The following is an 18,448-nucleotide window of genomic DNA, read 5'->3' on the forward strand; positions in this document are numbered from 1 at the left end:
TTTAAAAAGCTGACTTTAACACCTACATCTGAGAATGTGAGCTTTTTACCACGGCTGTACTGTAACGTGGTGGGGGGAGCAGGGGGAGGGTTGTGCATCGACATCCCTTAGGAATGTGTGCCAGGGAAGATGTGTAACAAGTGTGACTGTCCTCAAGCCACACTGAGACTATCAGGGACGCCACAGACACTTTGTAATGTGCTTTTCCAAGCTCTGTGTCTCCGTGTGACGGATGCGGTTTACCCCATCTCCTTCCCTTACTGCAGTTGGCAAGCCTGACCTTACAGACGCTGGACGGCACCCCTCCCCGCTGGCTAGTGCTGTCATTCCCGCAACGCTTCCTCTCCAGGTTTTCCCTGCCTGTGACTTTCTCCTCTGCAGAAGTGTCCCCTCCCTCCGCCCTGTCCCCTGCTGTCCCTTCTCTGTCAGAGGTTGGCCTCTGGCTCTAGGGCGGCCCCCTAGAGCACCAGTCGCAGGACAGCAGCTCATCCCCTCTGGCGATTGCCCCAGGCTTGCTCCCCGTCACCCTCTTTAACACTGATGTCCAGAAATGGGGCTCGCTGGCCATTTTCACACATTATGTCTGCTTTAGTCATTTCTGCTCTAGTAAGATGGCATATTTTTTTTTCCTTCAAAACTAGGATTCACACTGGTTCCAAGAGGCATCCCGATGGAATGCTGAGTCGTGAACTCACTGTTCGCACTGGGAAGGCTCTTTGAAATGACCGCCTCTAGCTCAGGTGGCAGCCAGCAAGTGGGAGGGAGAAACTGGCCCAGGCGGGCTGGAAGCGCACCCGGGCTCCAGGCTGACATGGACTCCCGCTCGCTCATGTCCCACTGATCCCTCCCTCTTCCCGCCTCACCTCTGTCCCCCAGCACTTCCCTTTAATACTCACTGCAAATTCCTCCAAATCGACCCTTCCTCCCCTCGCCCTGGCCCATGGCCGACTCCCTGCCTAGTTACAGTAGGACCCGCCCCCGCCATGACGGGGCTCCCTGCTTCTGCCCTTGACCCCCGCAGTCGGCCCTCACACAGCACCAGGGAGCAGAGGGCCTGTCAGCACAATATTCTGACCATGGCACCCCCGGTCTCCACTCCCTCACCCCCTGCCTGGCTCAGAGCCATGACCATGACCCGCAAAACCCTTGCTGAACTCCTCAGCTCACCCCACCCCTGCCGTATGCATACTGCCAACGCAATTTGATGCTAAGAATCGAAAGGCCAAATGATGTTCCTCAGGTCTTCATCAGCTCTCACTGAAGACTCAGGCAAGGTAGACATGGGCTACCCGAAAGTGTCCTGCTTTTTCTGAGAGTGCCCCTCCAGCCGCAAGCAAATCAAATCAGTGTGCCTTCCAACTGGCATGACACGGGACGCAGCTCCCCAGGACACTGGTTATGAAAATCGAGTTGTCATGGGATGCCTGGGTGGCTCAGTCAGTTAGGCATCAGCCTTCAGCTCAGGTCATGATCCCAGGGTCCTGGGCTCTCTGCTCGGCTGGGAGCCTGCTTCTCCTTCTCCTCTGCTGCTCCCACTGCGTGTGCTCTCTCATTCTCTCCGTCAGGTAAATAGATAAAATCTTAAAAAAAAAAAAAGAAAGAAAGAAAATCAGGTTGTCAGCCACCTTCTGAAAGCTCCCCTCCCTCCAAATCAGGATTTCTCACATCCCTGTCATACGCACACATGGACTTGATCTGTGAAGACAGATACAGGGGTCCTTTTTATGCTAAAATGTTTTTCTGACAAACAAAAAAGATTACAAGGGCGCCTGGGTGGCTCAGTCAGTTAAGCAACTGCCTTCAGCTCAGGTCATGATCCCAGGGTCCTGGGATCGAGCCCCACGTTGGGCTCCCTGCTCAGTGGAGGGCCTGCTTCTCCCTCTGCCTGCCTCTCTGCCTAGTTATGCTATCTCTCTCTCTCTCTGTCAAATAAATAAATAAAATCTTTAAAAAAAAAAAGGAAAAAGATTACATGTGCTTTGTGGGAAACGGGAAAGTACAAAGAGGAAAATAAAATCAATCCTAATCTTACTGCCTACAGATGACTCCAAGGTTAACATTTTATTGTGGTCCCAGGAAAGCTTTTACGATGATGCTAGCTAAGACTGATCACGTGGACGGCGCCAGGGGCTGATAGGGTGACTGTCCTGAATGCACAGGGCAGGCTCCTCAGTGGGGGGCCCCGGGCGTTCTGGTGGTCTGGTCGTGTGCACTGCAGGAAGGGAGCTGACGCCAGAATGTAAATCAACATATTCGCCAAGCACGTGATCCAGAGCCAAGCTCATAACCACCTCTTTGTACACGGTGTTGTTGCGGGTTAACCACTGGCTTACCCAGTGGACACTTAAACCCAATTAAAAGGATATTGACCTTGTCTTTCTAAGTAAAATCTCCAAATAAAAATGATGCCCAGGCCTGACCATGTTAACTAAAAACAGTTGCGTGTATCCCTTTTTCTAACTGCAGGAGATCAGAATCTCTGACTTGCTACTCATCCTGGGTATTTGGGGTAATGAAGACAGCTTTGTGAGTTCCTCAAAAGCATGGTCAACAGCTTCTGGAGACAAAGTCAAACCCAGAGCTCTTGGCCTTGTTTCTTTGTGGAATGGGCTCCTCTCAGGACGTGTGGACTTGGCTGTCCCACGGCAGCTGGGTTTCTATGTTCTCTGCATTCAGACGCTGACAGAAACAACTGGCTTCTTCAAATCCCCTTCCCAAGTCCTCGTCCCGGGGCAGGACAGGCACTGACTCTGTGGGAGAGGAAGCAAGGCTTGGGGCAGACGCTCCTTCTGTGGTTCTAGTCACATTGACTCAGACGGTAGCATCTTAGACCCAGGGGGGTTGTTTCTGTAAGGCTTAGGGCTTCCTTCGTCCCCTGTGCATGCTATAATCCCAACTGAGGATTCTAATATACGACAGAACTTTGTCATAGCTTAGATCATTGTTATACAGATTTGGAAACGAAAAGTTAAATACTGCCCCCAGCACAGAACAACTGTGTACAGACAGGTGAAGCCGACTTAACAGATTGCCCCTCAGGACGATGCCTCTAAGGAACAACACCATCATTACAAACCATGACCGTTGCATCTATACCGACTGGGAACGTCCTGTCCTGATTGTGAATAAAAGGGCTGTGGCCCAGGGGTGGTTAGTTTTCTAAAGAGACTAATACAGTGAAAGAAAAGGAAAAGCCGGTGATCATGAAGGTAGAAGGTTTGTCTGGAGAGGTCCATGCTCTACTAGAGATGAATGTATCTTGAAACACAGAGAAGTATTTCCAAGTTAAAACAGAAATGTCAGAGTCAGTGGCCTGGTCCTCAGAAAAAGAATCACAGTCTGTCAAATAAAAGAGGAATGGGTCATGGATCTTCTTCTTTTTCAGTAACCTTTTAGCATTATTTTAGGTTTACAGAAACTTTGAGGAGGTAGCTCAAAGAGCTACCTCTCACTCCATCTTGCTCTGCGAGGGCCCTTTTGACACACCTGAGAAGCCAACCCCACCATTAATTAAACTCCAGAGTTCATTCCGATTTCACCCGCTTTTTCCTTGTGTCCTTCTTGTGTTCTAAGGTCCAGTCTGTGTGACCACATTCCAGGGAGCCTTCTTGTCCCTTAGCCTCCTCTGGTCTGTGAGAGCTTCTCAAACTCGGTTTTTGTGGGCTTGATAGTTTTGAGGAACACTCATTAGGTATTGTGTAGAGTGGCCTTCAGTTTGGGTGTGTCTGAGGTTTTTCTCTGTTAGACCGGGCTTATGGGTCTGGGGGGAGGAAGCCGACCCAGGTGAAGTGCTGTTCTCCCATCTTACCAAGAATACGTGCAATCAACATGACTTAATCACTGTTGACCTTGACTTTGATCGCCTGGCCGAGACCGTGTTTGCCACTTCCCTGCTGGAAGGTACTCTCTCTAGGAGGCAGTTGCTATGGTCAGCCCACACTTCAGGAAGGAGGTATGCTCCACCTCCCTGAGGCATCATCCAAATATATAAATTATTCGGCATTCTGTGTGGGAGATTTGTTCAAATCAGTGTGGACTCATGGGTAGTTATTGTACACTGGGTGTCATAATTCAATACTACATTATTTTGGTGCTCAAATCATTCCAGCTTTGGCTATCGGGAGCTCTTTCTGCTGAGTTCCTGTGTCCTTTGACACGTTACTCCAGGCTGATCATCTCGTATATTTCCTGCCCTGGTCTCCAAATAAGCCACTTCTCTAAGAAGTCCCGGCTCCTTTTATTGGAGAATAAATAGAAAAACCCAGATCTGGGTGCTGAGTGGGTTATTCTATTTTGCCGGCTTCTTCCTAATCGGATAATATTGACAGCAAGCTCTGCAGGGGGGAAAAAAAAAAGCCAACCTTGAACCTGCTCCAAGGAGAACAAATCCTGTTCATTGTCAGTAGTTTATTAGATTTGTGTTCTGGTTTGGAAAAGTCAATGTCATTAGGTTCTGCAAATATTTGAGGAACATGGCATGTCACGGTCAACTGGGAGGGCTTGTTCCGAGGGAAGCCTCCTCTGGGCAACTCATTAGAATGACACTTTTCCTGAAATGTTCTTTGTTAGGTTAACTTCTGAAGCTTCTTGTTTTCTGAAACAGGCTGGTTAGATGTGATCTGGTTATTATTCTTAGGGGAAGTTGACCTGCACATAGGTATTGATTGCAGCTTTTAACCAATACCACACCTACTTCTAAGTTGCATGTTTTTCTCTCTGGGCAATGCAGGAAATAGCCACTTTCTTAGGAGCTTGCTGGAAGGCAGCTGGTGTTTTCATCCTGGAAGCACGGCAAAGGGGCCATATTTAGAAATTTGAGGGAGAAAAGAAAGGAAATGTTGAGGTAGGCCATGTTCCTTCTCTTGGAACAGTTACGTGGGATTGCTGAAGCCCCAGACCAGACTGACGGCTTTCGGCTACCTTGTTCTAGAAGACCCAGTCTAGGCTCTCGGTGGAGACCACAGTCGCTCCATGGGTCCACGTCAAATACTATGGAATTTTGGAAATGGAGTATCAAGCCACTCTCCTGGAGGATCTGTTAGACACCCACCAAACCTCAACGTTTGGTTTGCAAGGGACCAGAATGGTGGCCACCCGTCCAGGTGGAGATTCGTGTAAACGTCTCATGTGACGTAGGCAGCTCGTTGTTGCTGGTGCCCTCGGATTGCACTCCCTCCTTCAAAGGTTTACTCATAATCTCGTTCAAGGCAGTAAAAAGCTTCCAGATGAACCTTGTCCATGTGGAGAAGCAAGAGGGAGGGATTATCTGGCTTGGCGACAGATGTTTTCTTGTACCATCCTCTCTGACATGTGGTTACACCCTCCTTTTTCCTTGGTTTGTTGAAACTTAGAGGCTACTTTATGGTGATTTACAAAACACAGGGAGATTGCAACGTGCAGCATTATCTCACATTCAGATCATCGCTGGCTATAATAGAAATACAGCATTCCAGTGATTCTCCTGGAAGCCTAAGTTTTTAGGAGAATATGCCCTCGGTATCTCCCTCCAACCAGGAAAACTTAGAATGGCTTACCTTCCACAGCTCCTAAGGCACAAAGCAAGTCCAGACTTGGGGCGATGCTCAATTATCTTAATCTTTACAGCTTTACTGCAATGGAAAATACTTGGAAGGAGAGTTGATCCATCTCCTCATCAGGGAAATGGATTGTGTCCCAGTCCCATGCTCAGTGTCATTTTGAAGTTTTAATTGCATGAAATTGCCTCCCTCCCCCCCACCACCTCCCCCGAGCTGTAGGCTTGAACCCCACCCTTTCAGGCTGACAGCTTTGCAGTGGAAAAAGATGACAAGGCCACTTGTCCAGGCCACTAGGTAATAAAGTCTCTGAGCTCTGGGTTGCTAGATCTAAGGAAGTACTTTTCCCTTCATGTCAAAAATGGGGTGTGAGTACTGGCATTAGGCAGGAGGGTTAAATGATCATACATCTGCCACTTTTGAAAAGCAATGGAATATTCTTTCCAGGTGCTGAAGAATGCATGATAGAATAGAAGTTCCATTACATTTATAAAGTGAGACATATTTATAATAGATCTTCCAATTAGCACACCATAGTTAACGGGACCAGCCTAATTCCATGAAACTTAATTTACCCAAAGCCTAAAGGATCATGTACTCTGAAATGTCAGCGTTCTGTTTTTACATGATTGTGATTCATTTTAGAACGTATTCACTTTCATTTTAAAGAAGAATCACTTGCACCTGAAGCAAGAAAATATTTGGTGGAATTGGCAGGTGTTTAGCATTCTCTTCCAAAGTTATCTTATTACATGTTTTCATTCAGGGTTTGTTAATCAGTTATACACACACAGAGGTTAAAAAGTCCGTTCTCTAAGGATTGTTACCAACAGCGCTTCCCCTGGCCTGCGCACTCCCCACTTTTTGTACTTCCAGACACCCCCCAGCCCCGCAGCTCTTTCGATGGATTCCGACTGTGGCAAACTCTTGACAGCTAGCTCTGATTCCCTTCTTTTCTTGAAAAAAACTGTAGTTTTTCCTGGACCGTCATCATTGTCCTATTCATAATTTTTCTCAGCTTTCTATTTGCCACTAGTTTATTCCCACATGTTCCCTTCATTGCATGCACCCCACATGAGGTCTATTCCAACCAGCTCCAGTGCAAATCTGCTGACCTGTGGGCCTGTTCTCGGCCCTTCTGGGACCTTCCCTCACCCCATTCCCAGGGATTCCCCAGACCTTTTTCTTGAGATCGATCCTGTAATTTTTCTTCATCCAGGACTCCTCCCTTGCTCTGGCAGAGGATACCCCCAGTGGCTTCTTGAAAAAGTGTTGCGTAGGAAGGAAATTCTTTGTGGCCCTGAACATCTGAAGGTGTCTTTCTTTCAGCACACTTGATTGACAGTTTGGTTCTGAGCTCTAGGATAGAAACCGTTTTCCCTCCTCACTGACCGCTCCGTGTCTTCTGACTCTCGGTGTGAGCTTTCTAGCTATCCACCACTGGAAGCTCCTAGAATCTTGTCTCTGCCTCCAGCATTGTTGCGTCCTGTGCTTGGCGGGTCTTCCTTCATCCACAATGCTGTGTCCACCTGATGGACCCCACGATGGTCTTAGAAATCGTATCTTTCAGCTCTCAGATTTTCACTGTTCTCTCTTTCTGGAACTCATATTACTTGAATTTGTGCCTCCTAGATTGGTCCTTTATTTATATTTTGGCTTCCCATGTCTTTGTCCTGCTCCATCTTTGTTATAGATTTCTTCAACTTTATCTTACTGTCGTTTTGTGAATTTCTTATTTCTGACTTAATCTTTTTAATTTTCAGAAGTACCTTTCTTGTTCTTTAACCATCTTTTTTAAAATAACATTTCCATTTGGGCCTTGTTTCATAGATGCAGGATCTTCTATCACTCTGAGAATATCAGTGTGGGAAAGTTTCCTCTGTCTCTCTCTCTCTCACACGTCCAAACACACACACACACACACACACACACACACACACCTGTCCATCTCTTTTGTCTCTCTGCTTTGTCTCTGTTTCTTCCAATCTTTTTTCCCTCTGTCTGAGCCTCTTCAACTTAGAGGCCTTCCTCAAAGTCTGGTGATCCCTGCTTCTCTCCTCATCGTAGGGGTGCATCAGAAGCCGACTGGCAGCCCTGCCCGTGTGGGGGCGGCTGATGCGCTGTGTGGGCCTTGTGGTGGCCAGTCAGGCACAGGAGGGAGTGCTGCCTCACCAGGAGCCTCCAGCTTCCGGAACCCCGGGTCTCCTCCCCCAGAAGGATGCAGCTGGTTTCCTGTGTTTCAGGAGCTGAACAGAGGAAGAAGACAGGAGCTTCGACGTCATCCTTCCCTTAATCCCCCGGTTTCTGGGCAGCAACTGTCCTCCACTGCAGAGATGGAATTCCAGGGTCCTGCCAAGGTCAGGGGCCATAGTCACCAGCTGTGCAGGGGCAACTGTGGACAAGCTGCTTACTAACTAGACTTTCCACCGGCCTCCTGTTGGCCCTGCCCTCACTTCCAGAAGGGCCTGTTGCCACATTTCCTGTTGGGGTGAGGGGGGGAAGGGCTGGAAGCAGCTCGCTCCCCAACCCCACCCCGTCAGTTTAAAATTCTATTTTGGGGGGGGTCTGTTAAATCCTTATACTCCTTGCCCACCTGCTCTCCAAAAGTGCACATTCCGTGGCTGTTGTCTCTTATTCTCTTAACAAGACCTTGAAAAGCTCCCGAACCCATCATGAATTTAAGTCTCACTGTTTCCTTTTCCGTTAGGTGCGCTGGTTCAGTGTGGCTCTGCGTGCGCAGATGTAGTCCAGGTGCTTTCGGGTCACTACTCACTCTTGGGGGAAAGCTGGAAAAATCCCATGACTGAGCACGTTCACCCTGACCTCACTGAGCTGCTTAGCAATCTAGTTACGCCTTCCATGAGAGCAACTGGTCTCCCTCACTAGCCCAGCCGCCCACCCGCTGCAGGGGTCCCTCTGGGGGTCCCTCTGGGGCACCTGTGCCGAATGGGCGGGGCCTGTGTCCAAAGGTGAGAACAAGGCAGGACGGCGGCAGTTTGAGGACTGATGCACCAGCCCCCTCCCTGATCGGGCAGGTTCGCCCTCCTTCCTAGCTCCGCGGGGTCACGAGACACCTGCCTTGATGTCGTTTCACTCATGTACGCTCCTGCTAACGACCTTGCTCACTGTCCCTTCTGCCCCCAGCTCTGTTTCGTGATGTTCTGGACACCCAACGTTTCCGAGAAAATTCTGATAGACATCATTGGAGTGGACTTTGCCTTTGCAGAACTCTGCGTTGTTCCCCTGCGCATCTTCTCCTTCTTCCCAGTTCCAGGTAAAGACAGAGGGAATGAAAGGAAAATTCTTGTCTACCTTCATGCCCAATGCGGCCTTCTTTCTTTGGAAATGTTTGCGATGATGTCCCAGACAGGAACAGTAAAATGTCACAGCGGATTGGAAAGGTGCAAACACATTACCTAGTGGGTTGCAAGTTCAAAAACAAATCGGACAGCCATAATTTGTTTCTTCAAGGACAGAGATCTCAGACACAGTAAAAAGAAAGCACACCCAAAGGGACAGCATGAGGAGTTTGGGGGGCTGTGGAACTGTCCCGTGCCCTGGTCATGGCGACGGCTACACAGATCTGTGCGTGTGTTAAAATTCTTAGAACTATATCCTCCGAAGTCAGTTTTAGAATATGTTCTTTAAAAAGTAACATAAGCAAAAAGGCAGATAGACAACTAAAACCTGCAGATGGACAAAGACAGAAAAATACTGCTGGAGTTAAGAATCTGGGGGCAGAGCTGAGGCCAGACGGCGTATGGCCAGAGAGAAAAGTGTCCGTAGCCAAAAATAAGCCAGGCTGAAAATTCCCAAACCGATACCGTAGGAGGAGGTTTACTATATGGGAGTGAGGCGGTTCTTTATTAAATGAGAAAAGCAGGCCGCAGAACGGCTGATTAGCATGCTACTTTTCTGTAACAAACGTATCACACATGCTTGTCCATCTGTGTGTCAAGTTCGTGGTGAGTGCTTGGGTGTCCACGCACTGTTCCTGGAAGTAACTCACCAAACTGGTACCAGTGGTTGCCTCTGGAGCAGGACCAGGGCCTGGGGGAGCCAGTTGCACCTTTTCAATTCCATACTAAGCGCATGTCATTACTTATTCAAAAACGTATTGCCCAGGGGTGCCTGGCTGGCTCAGACGGAAGAGCTTGCCACTCTCCATCTCAGGGTTGTGAGTTCGAGTCCCACGTTGGGTATAGAGATGACTTAAAAATAAAATCTTAAAAAGAAAATTAATGCCCAAATAAACCACTAAATCATTCAGCTGAGAAGCAGAATGGACAAAGCCATGGTTAAGAAATGGGCCGCGGAGCTAGAGGAGGCCAGGGCTGGTGGTGCCATCCGTGCACCGGCTCGTGGGCCACCCCTGCTCTTAGACGCCGAGCATTTCTGGAGGCCGGGCCTCTCAGGTGTCACCTTCCCGGTTGTGGAAGAAGTGGAGGAGTGGAAGATCGTGGCCATGGGGTGGTGTCTGGTCTTTCTCAAGGGGACACTGGGGGAGCCAAGCTGTGGAAGGTGACCCCCACCTAGAGCAAGGCTGCCCCCTGCTGGAGACTAAGGACCTGCCGCTCCTTCCCCAGATTCAACTGGCGGAGGAGCTGGGGGTCCCGGACAAATCCTGCTGGGACTGGACTGGTTTTTAATCTCTCGACTCACTTCTGTGTCGGTCACACTAAGGCTTCGGGACAGCCATCAGGCCCCATCTGTCTTTGCAACCTGCGGGGTTCAGGCCAAGCGGGTGAGCGTTCCAGTGGGCGCCCTTTACCCTCTGCCTCAGGCAAACCCAAATGCGTGTGTGCCTCATAAATACAAGGCCTCCACCCCAGGCAGGCAGGGCCCCCCATGAGACGAGGGAGACAGGAGCGTCTTCCTCCGAATGTGCCGTGGACATGAGTTTTTACCCCAGGAGTCTCTCTGCCTGGCGCTGCCCACCCTGGGAGGACTAGGCCATAGCTTCCAACAGCCCCTTGCAGTTACAGATCAAATGTTAACATCCAGGCACTTCCTCCTGACCGGGGTGTCCGCGGCCCCCCACGCTGTCTGTGCCTAGAGCCCTCGTTTGTGCCCCGGCCGGGCACCCTGCCCTGCCCCGCGCTGCAGCAGGGTGGATGCGGAGCCAATACCGGAATGCACTGCGAGGTCCTTGTGAATAGTGACCGACCGAGACGAGGGGGTCTGTTAGGGAAGGAGAGGAGATGACCAGGGTGCCAGCAGTCTGGGATGGCTGGGAAGGAACGAGGGAAGCCCCATCTTTCCCTCTCCCCGCTCCGGTCTCCACGCTCCTCCCCCCGCCACCCCCACCCCCAGGAAGACGGGCCTTCTGAGCTTCCCTCCTCTTGCACAAACTGGATCGCCGGCAAGGTGTGGCTTTTCTGTGTCCTCTCTTCTAGAGAGCAGAGATCAGAGCTTGAGGCCGGGCTGGCGGGCAGGCTGGTGGGGGGCAGGCCGGGCCAGCCAAAGACCGAGGGCAGTCACAGCAGGGACAGGCAGCTGCCTGCAGCCCTCTGTCTGGGCGCTAAGGGCTGCAGTGAGGAGGGAGCCCGGGTAGGGACGGGGCTATGGCAGGCCCAGAAGCAGGCTCAGGAGGCCCGGCAGGAAGATGGGGCGGCCAGCCCGGGGCCACAGCAGCAAGGCCTGGGTCCTCACCCAGCCACCCCATGACTTCAGGTGTGCTGGCAAGGCATGGGGCAGAGGCTGAGGACTGGGAGAAGCAGGGTGTCGCTGACCAGTCCTTTGCTGTCCCCTCAGTCACTGTGAGGGCCCATCTCACCGGGTGGCTGATGACGCTGAAGAAGACCTTCGTCCTGGCCCCCAGCTCCGTGCTGCGGATCATCGTCCTCATCACCAGCCTCGTGGTCCTGCCCTACCTGGGGTATGCTGTCGGGGGGCGGGGAGGGGAGGGATTGGGGGCTGTGGGTCCTTCTGCCACTTAAGTACATCTGTATGTTCATGTGGCATCCCCAAGCATATCTAGGATTGGAAATGCAGAGTGATACCTTCTTTCTCTGTCCAGGCAGTAGGTAGAAGGCAGCTCAGCAACATTCTAGAAGAGAACTTTTAGGATCAGGCCCATACATGCTGTTCACTGAGCACCTGCTACGGGCGGCAGGCTCGGGAAGGGGGAAAACACAGGGAGGAAGGGCATCGTGACCCCCTCAGAGCTCCCATCTCTGTACAGAGACGAGCGCAGGAAGGGCTGTGGGCTCAAGAGTGAGGGGGCCGTGGCCCACGGCCCCGCCAGCAGCGTGAAGCCAAGACCAGGAAGGGGAGTGGGGGACAGCTCACCTCAGAGCTCCAGGTCCCCTCCCCACACAGGGGGGCCACGTATCAGGTGCAGCCCTTCCAGCAGAACTCGGGGGGCAATTGGTTCCTCTCCTGTCTGCACCGTTCCCGGCCTTCCACTGGGTTTCCGCTCTCCCTGTGCCTCAGCACGGCTTTAACAGACAAATGGCCCTTGTGTTCTCATCCCAGGGTACATGGAGCCACCCTGGGCGTGGGCTCCCTTCTGGCAGGGTTTGTGGGAGAATCCACCATGGTCGCCATAGCCGCGTGCTACGTCTATCGGAAACAGGTGAGCCTGGCCGCAGACCCGCGCCCCTGCCCAGGCTGTGAAGCCTCCCCAGGTGCAGGGAGTCCTGAGCGGCTCCCTGTGGACCCACAGCGAGAGGTGGCCGGGGCGGGGGCACCTCCCGTTCATGCCCCAGCTCAGCTGGATTCACACTACTCACCAGAACTCCGGGGCCCCTCCTGCGTGTGAGTGACCCTCGTGGCCAGAGTTGCTCAGCCCTAGGTCAGGTTCACTAACAAGGGGACACCTTAGTATGTTGTTCTGTAGGTTACTCCTTATACCCATTATGTGGATTATTCCTGACACCCGCCTTATCTCAAAGGGCAGCCAGATTGCTCAGGAGACATGACTGAAAGGATGACTGAAAGACATGACTGAAAGGCAACCTAGTGTTGCCTTAGGAGAATACAAATTGTAGAAACTAAATAATGCTTTGACTATGCAAGAAAATGCTGAAACCAATCCGTTCTTTAAGTCGTTATAAACTCAGACTTTATCGCTGAGGAAGGACCAGTCTAAAAAATGTTGGGTGATCAAGATGCCCGCTCCCCACTCTGCCTCTGCAAAGCCCTTCCGCTCTTCAACCTCAGATCCCATGCCCCTCCAGGAAGTCTTCTCGACTGCCCACCACGCACATGTGCGCGCGCGCGCGCGCGCACACACACACACACACACACACACACACACACACACACTATGCACTCACCGTCAGCACATAATTCATTTATCCTGCAGGGTTACCTAATTGTTTGGGGGTATAGTCCTAAGATTATGACTACTTAGCAGGAGGGACAGGATTAGCCAGGGAGTGGATGGGGGTAGAGAAGGGAAGGGGCCCCAGGATGGCTGTCCGGGGCTCCCCAGTGTGATCCCCTAGCCACAGCAGCTGGGTGGCGAGGGCTGAAACTGGCAGAGGCTTGAACCCAACCAAGGTGAGGGTTTTACCTACAAACGAGATTAAAGAAAAGAGGAGCAGGGCACAGAGCGATGATAACTATTGAGCATTTCATTTAAGCTGATGAGCAGGGAGAGGAGGCAGGAAGGCCCATGGGTTGTGGGGCAGGGGCCTGGAAGGAGAGGCAGACCATGGCGGGAGGTGGAGGACCGTGTCCTTGAAGCTGGCCTGTCAGTGATGCCAAGGGTGTTGGTAATGACAGGGTCTCCAGGGAGCCGAGAATGGCAGGGCTGGTGGGGCGGCGCTGGAGAACCTGATCCCCAAGCAGAAGAGGTCAGGGCCCGGAGAGGCATTTCCTGCAAGGCGGCCAACGTGGCAGTGCGGTCACCGGAAATCGGGACAGGCGACCAGCAGGGTGGGAGAGAGACACAGACCTGGGGTGGCCTGGAGGGGAGGAGCACAACAGTCTGCATGTGGGGGGGGGGCGGGGGGCCACAGGGCAGGGGGATGGGGCAGTCAGGATCCCCCAAAGGGCCTAGCACAGTGCCGGCCCCCCGAGTAAGTAACCGGACTGAGAGGAAGATACTGAGTCCAGATGCAGCCACGGGGAGGTCACCTGAACCAGAAACAGGACCCAGGTCTGCAGCGAGGGGCCCCCTGAGACCCTGCGGCCTCTCCCTGCTCGTGGCTCTGCGGTGACGCATCCCCATCACAGCCCCACACTCATGAGTCTTCTTGGGTCTAGAAAAAGAAGATGGAGACCGAGACCGCGGCCGAGGGGGAGGACTCGGCCATGACGGACATTCCGCCGGCGGAGGAGGCGACAGACGTGGTGGAAATGCGAGAGGAGAATGACTAAGGCGCCGGACGCGGGGACGGCAGGGCGGCCAGGTGGCAGGGCAGCGACATCTCCTCTCCCTCGTGCTTTCTTTCTTCTGCTCCGGGGTTTGGGTTTGGGTTTGGGTTTGGGTTTGGGTCACGGAAGAGGCCTTGCTAAAGGTTTCGTGTAGACTCTGCAGCATACTGGGTATGCTCCCTCAGCTGTGGGGACCCGAACGGTGGTCCCTGCCATCGCTTTGGACACACAGAACAATGAGTTCACGCCCCCACTTGCCCCGAAATCCCGAAGACGCAGCTGCCTCTAGAACAGCCTGCCCCCTCCTCCTCCTCCCTCGGACAATCTCCACTCAGAACCAAAGGACTGCGGCTGGGCCATCAGCGCCCTCGGCCGCCCCCGCCCAGCAGGCCCGACTGGACCCTGTCCCTCCGCATCGCTCTTCCCAATCCACAGGTTACAGCTCGGCTGTATGTGGCTGGCTTCCCAGGGGCACGGCTGTGCCGAGAGAGACGCAGCCCCGGGGGCCTTCCACCCTGCACAGCCTGCGGCCACCAACACCCAGCCACCCCACCCCCCACCCCGCCGTGCAGAGCGTCCGCGACAGATGGCAGCCTGGCCTGGCCGCTCACACTGACCAGTGCCTTTGTGAACGCGCTGCACGGACGGGCGGACAGATGGACGGGCGCGTGAGCCTGACCTCCCAAGGGGAAGGTTCGAGACGCTGGGGGCGTGGCGGACAGAACGATAGCATTTCACCTGCATTTTCCTAGGTTTGAGCGAGCTCCCACTTTTCAGGCCCCGCCGTGTACATACATGAGCTAAGTTTTTTAAGTTGTCACAAAGGCGCATCTCCAAACGTCAGCATCCTCAGGCATGACTTTCCCCGAAGGCTTGTTTGTCACTCACCTTTCCTGAAGATGGCGCTCGAGCAAGCGAAACGGAGTTTTTTCTTGGTTTTCTTTAAAGTGAATGGAAGCTTTAAGTCATAATCTAGCATTCTAATGCCAGGTTGCTGTATCGTAACTTTTGAAGTAGATTCGTTACCTGGTTCCGCTACTCGTACTCATAACCATGCGGTGCAGGTAATTCACGCCACACGAGAAAGCAAGACATTTTCTAAGCGATAGCAAAGTCACTATGTGATATTCCCTGAAATGACACATTTGAAATCCATTTAGTGCAGTATATTTTTCTAAGTTTTGGAAAGCGGGTTTTTTCTTTAAAAAATTATGGACACAGTTCACTAAATTCTTGATTTAGTCAAAATTCCTAGACGGAAAGAACCTAAACACAAAAATATTTTAAAGATATAAATATATACTGTATATGTTATGTAATTTATTTTAGGCTATAATACATTTCCTATTTTCGCATTTTCAATAAAATGTCTCTAATACAATACGGTGATTACGCCTGTGCTCTACAGACCTGCAGTTGAAACGTATTGTATCGATGAACATTGTATCTTATTTACAGCAGTTCTACAGAGTCTGTCATTTGTATATAAATGTAAGGATCAATAAATGAGGAGAGAACTATTTTTCATTATGGGTAACAGGGGTATAAATGGGGTCAGCTAACATAGACAACAGTGAGAATGGAAATACACACTGGAAGGGGCGAAAAAGGCAAGCCTTTTGTGTTTATTATTTTCAGTGCTGTGTAATCATATTGTTCCTTGTTTCAAAAAAAAGAATGTAAGGGCATAAAGTCAGCCACGAACATCACAGGGCTGCATTCATATTTCTGGACATCAAGTGACCTTGGGTGTGTCCACCGTGGGGACAAATTTTCATGGGCTTCCTCTGAGAGACTTTTCCTCCGTATAGATGAGTGCTAGAAATTAAGATGTGTAGCTCTCGGGTGGTTTCAGGGGCAGATCTGAGAAGATGGGGAAAAAAAACGTCTAATTGTATCAGCTTTTTAAAAGTACATGACTAGAAAATTAAACAGCAGTATTTTTTAACATGTGTGACTATCTCATGCTTGTGCGGCTGGAACTTAAAGATCAAATTGAATAAGCCACCTCTTCCTCCCAAAGTCGGGGAAGGATCAGCTAGAGAGCCTTCATTACACAACTAGAATGTGTCATTAGAACCTCAGAGACACCGTCGATCATGAACATCCCGGGTCATAAATATGTGGCAACCGTCTCAGAGAACACGGGAAGACCCCGATGACAGAGGCTGTGCAGGACGTGTCCAAAACCTTCTGCCTCGAAGCACGCCATACCTCACACGGTTCCTTCACGTGGGCAGCTTAGCTTCATTCATGGCCTACCACACACACCTTAGCTTCTAGAGCAAGACCTGGTATTGGCAGCCTTAGACAGGAAAGGAACACTGCTCCTTCCCACCTTTCAGAGTAAAGAGGGCCATGCCTTTCAGTTTGCCGACCAAAAAAAAAAAAAAAAAAAAAAGATTTCCCCAACACAGGTTTCTTTCTTATTGCTAGTCGCTCAGCTGACAGATATAATTCGAAGGGCATGGTACCTGGGAGAGTCACATGTCAAGGACCATGAAAAGACCAGGCGTGACCTTCTCCATGTTGGGTGATATGTGTAGACAAATATAATCTATAACAACAGGGGCATAAAGCCGTTTTTAAATGCTAAGAAGTGAGTTGGGGAAGCTCAAAGCAGTCTTTCTGCACTAAGAGTATTCCCAGGTCAGAGGCCTCTTTGCTTTTTTGAGGGTCCTATGCCAGGTCATCCTAAAACATGAAGGTGTCATGTGCTCTGTTCCACTCAGAGCTTGGTGGCACCGGGCATCAGATGCCCAAGAAGTGAGCGGAAAGAACCAGGCGAGGCTTGCTCCAGGAAAGTCATGATAGGGCTGGACCTGTCGGCCATGAGGCTCAGGGGCGTGTTGAGAGGTTTGCACGTCGGCCAGAACCCCTCACTTGATTGGGATTCTTCCATCTGGGCATGGGAGTGGGAGCCAGGCATGGTCCCTTGCTGCCTGTGTTGGGTCTGTCTTCTTCCAAAGGTCTTCTTGTTTTGTGTCTGTTTCATGGGTCAGCTCGAGCAGGTGGCTTTGCTTTGGAAATGTCCATGGATGGTTGATACCTTCAGAAAGAATATCTTTTAGTGTTGTTTAGGGTATATCGGGTGGGGCCAAGGAAAGCTTTGGTATGGTATCAAATGCACTTTTTCATTCTTTGAGTCCTACCAATAAATAACTTTGGGAGGTGCAGAGGGCAGGGCCCCACGAGGAGGGAGGCCCAGGGAGGGGCTCCACCATAGCCCAGCTCCATCAGGTTGAAAGTTCTCCAAACCCCAGGGCACGTCCCAACCAGGGTCCAGCTCTGTGGTCCTCACAGGAAGCCTTTTCTGGATCTCTCTCAGGGTTGAGATAGTCATTATATTTCCCAAGTATGACAGAAGTTCTTCAATGATAGCTTAGAGTAAGAAGTGAAAAAAACTCAACAGCTCCCTACCCTAATTCTTCCCCATTTGGGGTCTTTTCTTATGGGAAGGAAGGGGGGAGGGGAGGAGGAGAGTAACTTTTTTTTTTTTTGTACTCTTGGTTTCTAGAAACAAAACAATTTAAAGACTCAGGAGTTCTCTGACCAGAGTGTTTTTCCTTAATTCAGACTAAAGTGGGAGAGCCCAAGAGGCTGTGTTGCAAGAGAAAAAGTATTTATAATCTTATAATTCAGTGGCATGACCTTGAGAAATATGTTCTTGTATTTAAAAATCTTTCTACTTCCCTGAATCTCTAGGCAGACCAGTGCCCAGGACAGCACGCGCTGTTGTGTTCCAACCAGTCCTGGCTTCTGGCCTCTTCTTTTTCAGGTGAGCTGACCCCTAAACATAGGATGAAGTTTTCAAACAAAGTGAGGCACGGCCCAGTAAAAGGGGCCTTCTGTGTTCTAAGTCCCACCCCTTTTTTATCGCTGGGCGGGGCTTCAGAAGACAGGGCCCTTTGTAGCACTGAGACCTCTGTGGTCCACGTGCAGCCAATTCCGTGAAACCCGTGGCTCCCCCGGCGGCCCCCCGACTTCCGTAGACAGCCACCCTGCCCCAGCTCTTTCATAAAAAGCATGTGAACCATAGAAAAGCGTGTTTTTGAGCAACGTGTTTGGTAAACATTGGAGAGGCTCCTCCGTGTGGTTATTTTGAGTCTATTTCTGTCATTTGAAGCACCAAAACATCACATGATTCATCAGCTGATCTAACCACACATAAAACAGGCTGTAGAAGAAATCTGAAGACAAATGTACCAAAAGACCCTGTTGCCTGCCCTTTTAAAGGCTAAACGTCTAAAATTATCTGTGCTAATGTTTAAAGTGAGAGAAATTTTATTATGTAATCAAAATAACCCAAACCCCACTCAGAAGTCAGAAAAGGGGGCTGTGTGTGTGTGTGTGTGTGTGTGTGTGTGTGTGTGTGTGTGTGTGTGTGTGTGTAGCTTATTATCTGATCTCAAAAGGGAAAAACCGTGGAGAGGAGATGTTCTGAGCTGACTTTCTTCCCAAGCGGGGAGGTTGGAATGATCAGTAGCCTCTGCTAAGCCGAGCACCCAAGGTGGGCCTCCTTAGTCACTACATTGTTTTTTTAATCATTCTTTGCCAAGTCCAGGTGATTCCAAAAGATTTCTTTCCCT

At 50.8% G+C, this 18,448-nt stretch overlaps 1 protein-coding gene across 1 annotated transcript in view; it reads left to right on the plus strand.

The window, feature by feature from the left end:
• ANKH (ANKH inorganic pyrophosphate transport regulator) overlaps nt 1–15,809 on the plus strand; it is a 130,188-nt gene extending 114,379 nt beyond the window's left edge. Inside the window, exons 9-12 of the mRNA XM_027606340.2 lie at nt 8,679–8,808; nt 11,289–11,412; nt 12,012–12,111; nt 13,749–15,809. Coding sequence (XP_027462141.1) covers nt 8,679–8,808; nt 11,289–11,412; nt 12,012–12,111; nt 13,749–13,862 — 468 coding nt within the window. The 3' untranslated portion in view covers nt 13,863–15,809. The remainder of the gene's footprint in view (nt 1–8,678; nt 8,809–11,288; nt 11,413–12,011; nt 12,112–13,748) is intronic.
• The last annotated feature ends 2,639 nt before the right edge of the window (nt 15,810–18,448 follow it).

This window comes from Zalophus californianus, chromosome 5 (assembly GCF_009762305.2).
Source record: "Zalophus californianus isolate mZalCal1 chromosome 5, mZalCal1.pri.v2, whole genome shotgun sequence".
NCBI lineage: Eukaryota > Metazoa > Chordata > Mammalia > Carnivora > Otariidae > Zalophus > Zalophus californianus.